This window comes from Drosophila rhopaloa, unplaced genomic scaffold (genome assembly GCF_018152115.1).
Source record: "Drosophila rhopaloa isolate 14029-0021.01 unplaced genomic scaffold, ASM1815211v1 contig_115, whole genome shotgun sequence".
NCBI lineage: Eukaryota > Metazoa > Arthropoda > Insecta > Diptera > Drosophilidae > Drosophila > Drosophila rhopaloa.
In genome coordinates, this window is record NW_025334990.1 from 16,561,567 (window position 1) to 16,563,424 (window position 1,858).

The 1,858-nt window shown below is 42.9% G+C and overlaps 1 protein-coding gene across 2 annotated transcripts; it reads right to left on the reverse strand.

Moving 5' to 3' along the window:
• Nucleotides 1-1,082: 1,082 nt before the first annotated feature.
• LOC108041054 (general odorant-binding protein 56a) lies at nucleotides 1,083-1,636 on the reverse strand. Of its 2 annotated transcripts, none has more exons than XM_044462010.1 (2): nucleotides 1,586-1,636; nucleotides 1,083-1,508 (listed from the first exon to the last, which is right to left on the reverse strand). In XM_044462010.1, the coding sequence occupies exons 1-2, from the start codon at nucleotides 1,634-1,636 to the stop codon at nucleotides 1,083-1,085; spliced, it is 477 nt and encodes a 158-aa protein (XP_044317945.1). The 2 variants fall into 2 exon arrangements, with proteins under 2 accessions (XP_044317945.1, XP_016974312.1); XM_017118823.1 differs by having other exon boundaries at nucleotides 1,083-1,523.
• Between the last annotated feature and the right edge of the window lie 222 nt (nucleotides 1,637-1,858).

Sequence of the window (1,858 nt, forward strand, 5' to 3'; positions counted from 1 at the left end):
CGGGAAAAGGAAAACTGGGGGGGCGGTAAAAGCTGCGCTGCATTCGGGAAGACGACGACGAAAAGTTGACATTCAAAAATGTGCGCACTTCGCTCAAAAGAATTTCAAATTAGCCACTTTTGCTCAACAATTGGCGCAGGCAACAAATTAAAAGGCAGCCAAGTGGGAGTGGCACCGCAAAATAAATGCAGAGGCGAGTCGAGAGTTCAGGTGGTCACAGAGCATCTGGCGACAATTTAAAGTCAAGTGTGCCGTTGCCGAGTATTGAGCGGGAAAAAGAAATAATAATTGCCGCACGAAATGCACTCGAAATCGCAGACAAGTGGGCAAAATGGTGGCTGCCGGTGGTCTTAAGTGGTCTGAGGCAAACTCCCAACTTCGATCTGGCATTAGCGTCATTTACACATCTGTGTGCGCCGCGAATGGCGCTTAGTTAACAATGCTCCTGCTCCTGCTCCTGCTACTGCTCCTGCCGTCGTCTGCCTCACTAAGTGGCAAAATTTCCATGGAAAAGCGAAGTAACCGCAGGAGCCACCGGGAAATTCCCCATTCGAAGCCCCAACGCTAATGGTCACAGTCGAGTCAAGTGCCCGACTTTGGCCATATGCAAATTTCAGACGCCACATCGGATCAAGAGATGTCCAAGATGTCCAATTTGCTAAGTAGAGTCCATGAGAAGCAGGACTTGTTAGAGCACTACTATACAGTACATCCATCCATATTATCTGCACTTACTCATTGGATCAGACAAAACCAAAGTTTCACAACCCCAAGAAAAATATAAATATAAAATATTTTGTTAGATTAGATTATTAAAGTTTTAGGCCAATCGATTGTTCTGCAACTTTTATATTTAAACCACAGTCTAGATCTTTTGTATTTAATTCACCATAATACTAGTCCAAGAACATCACAGATTAACAATCCTGAGAATAAATACCTCGCCATTTTCAAACATTTTACACAAGTCTCATTACTCTGAAGATAAAATTATATTTATTACAATTTTTAAAAAGCGAAAATTTAACAATTTTTGCTAATAGTAAAAACCCATAAACCACCACCAAGTATAGTATATAACTTTAAGGCATTGGATCATCGGACTCAGCTGGCGTGGTGACCTCCACATCCTTGGTGGATAGGAAGTTCTGCTGCTGCTGTTTCATCTCCTGCCGGCAGAGGTGGATTTTAAAGGCAGTTTCGCATTTGTTAGTGCCACGAATCATATGGCACTGGCGTTCTGGCCAAATGTCCGGGTTACCGGCATCCGCGAGTAGTCCAAAGAAATCTCGCTCCACAAAGACGCCATCGTGCATGAGACCCATTTGCTCATAGAGACAATGAGTGAAGCACTGAATCGATTCCGAGGGATCCGAAAAGTCATCCTGCTGCAGTTTGTGCAAGTCCCGTAGAGAAATATCCGTTTGATCGCCACAAAGTCGGATCATGTCCTCCGTAAACGGTTTGGGTGATTCATCAGCCACAGTCAGGCCCAAATTTATATTTACCTTGGCATAACGAGTCTTGAAAAAAAACCGTGTTTTATCTCCAGAATATATTTCCAAATTTTTGTGTTCCAACTCACCTCGCTCAAAGACAAAAACTGAAAAATTACCAGCACCAAAGCACGATTCATTTTGTATTTCGTTGTATTTACATTGCTTTATCTACCCAAAACCCGCTGCTTTTATAGGGCTCTTTTGATCATTAGTGGGACTGCAAAATATTTTAATTGCGAATATCAATTCAATGAGCCGAGCAGAATTCGCGGTTTTTCGGTGGCCAACAACCTGAACAAGTTGAGGCGCAGTTTGAATATCGCAAGAGTAACAAACCAAAGCAGGCAGAACTCAAATCG

What these genes read in the sequence shown, in the direction of transcription:
- LOC108041054 (XM_017118823.1), bottom strand. Translation starts at nt 1,636, where the DNA reads ATGAATCGTGCTTTGGTGCTGGTAATTTTTCAGTTTTTGTCTTTGAGC. An exon ending in AGTTTTTGTCTTTGAGCGAG is followed by an intron (nt 1,524 to 1,585) that starts GTGAGTTGGAAC and finishes TTTTTTTTCAAG; the next exon opens with ACTCGTTATGCCAAGGTAAA.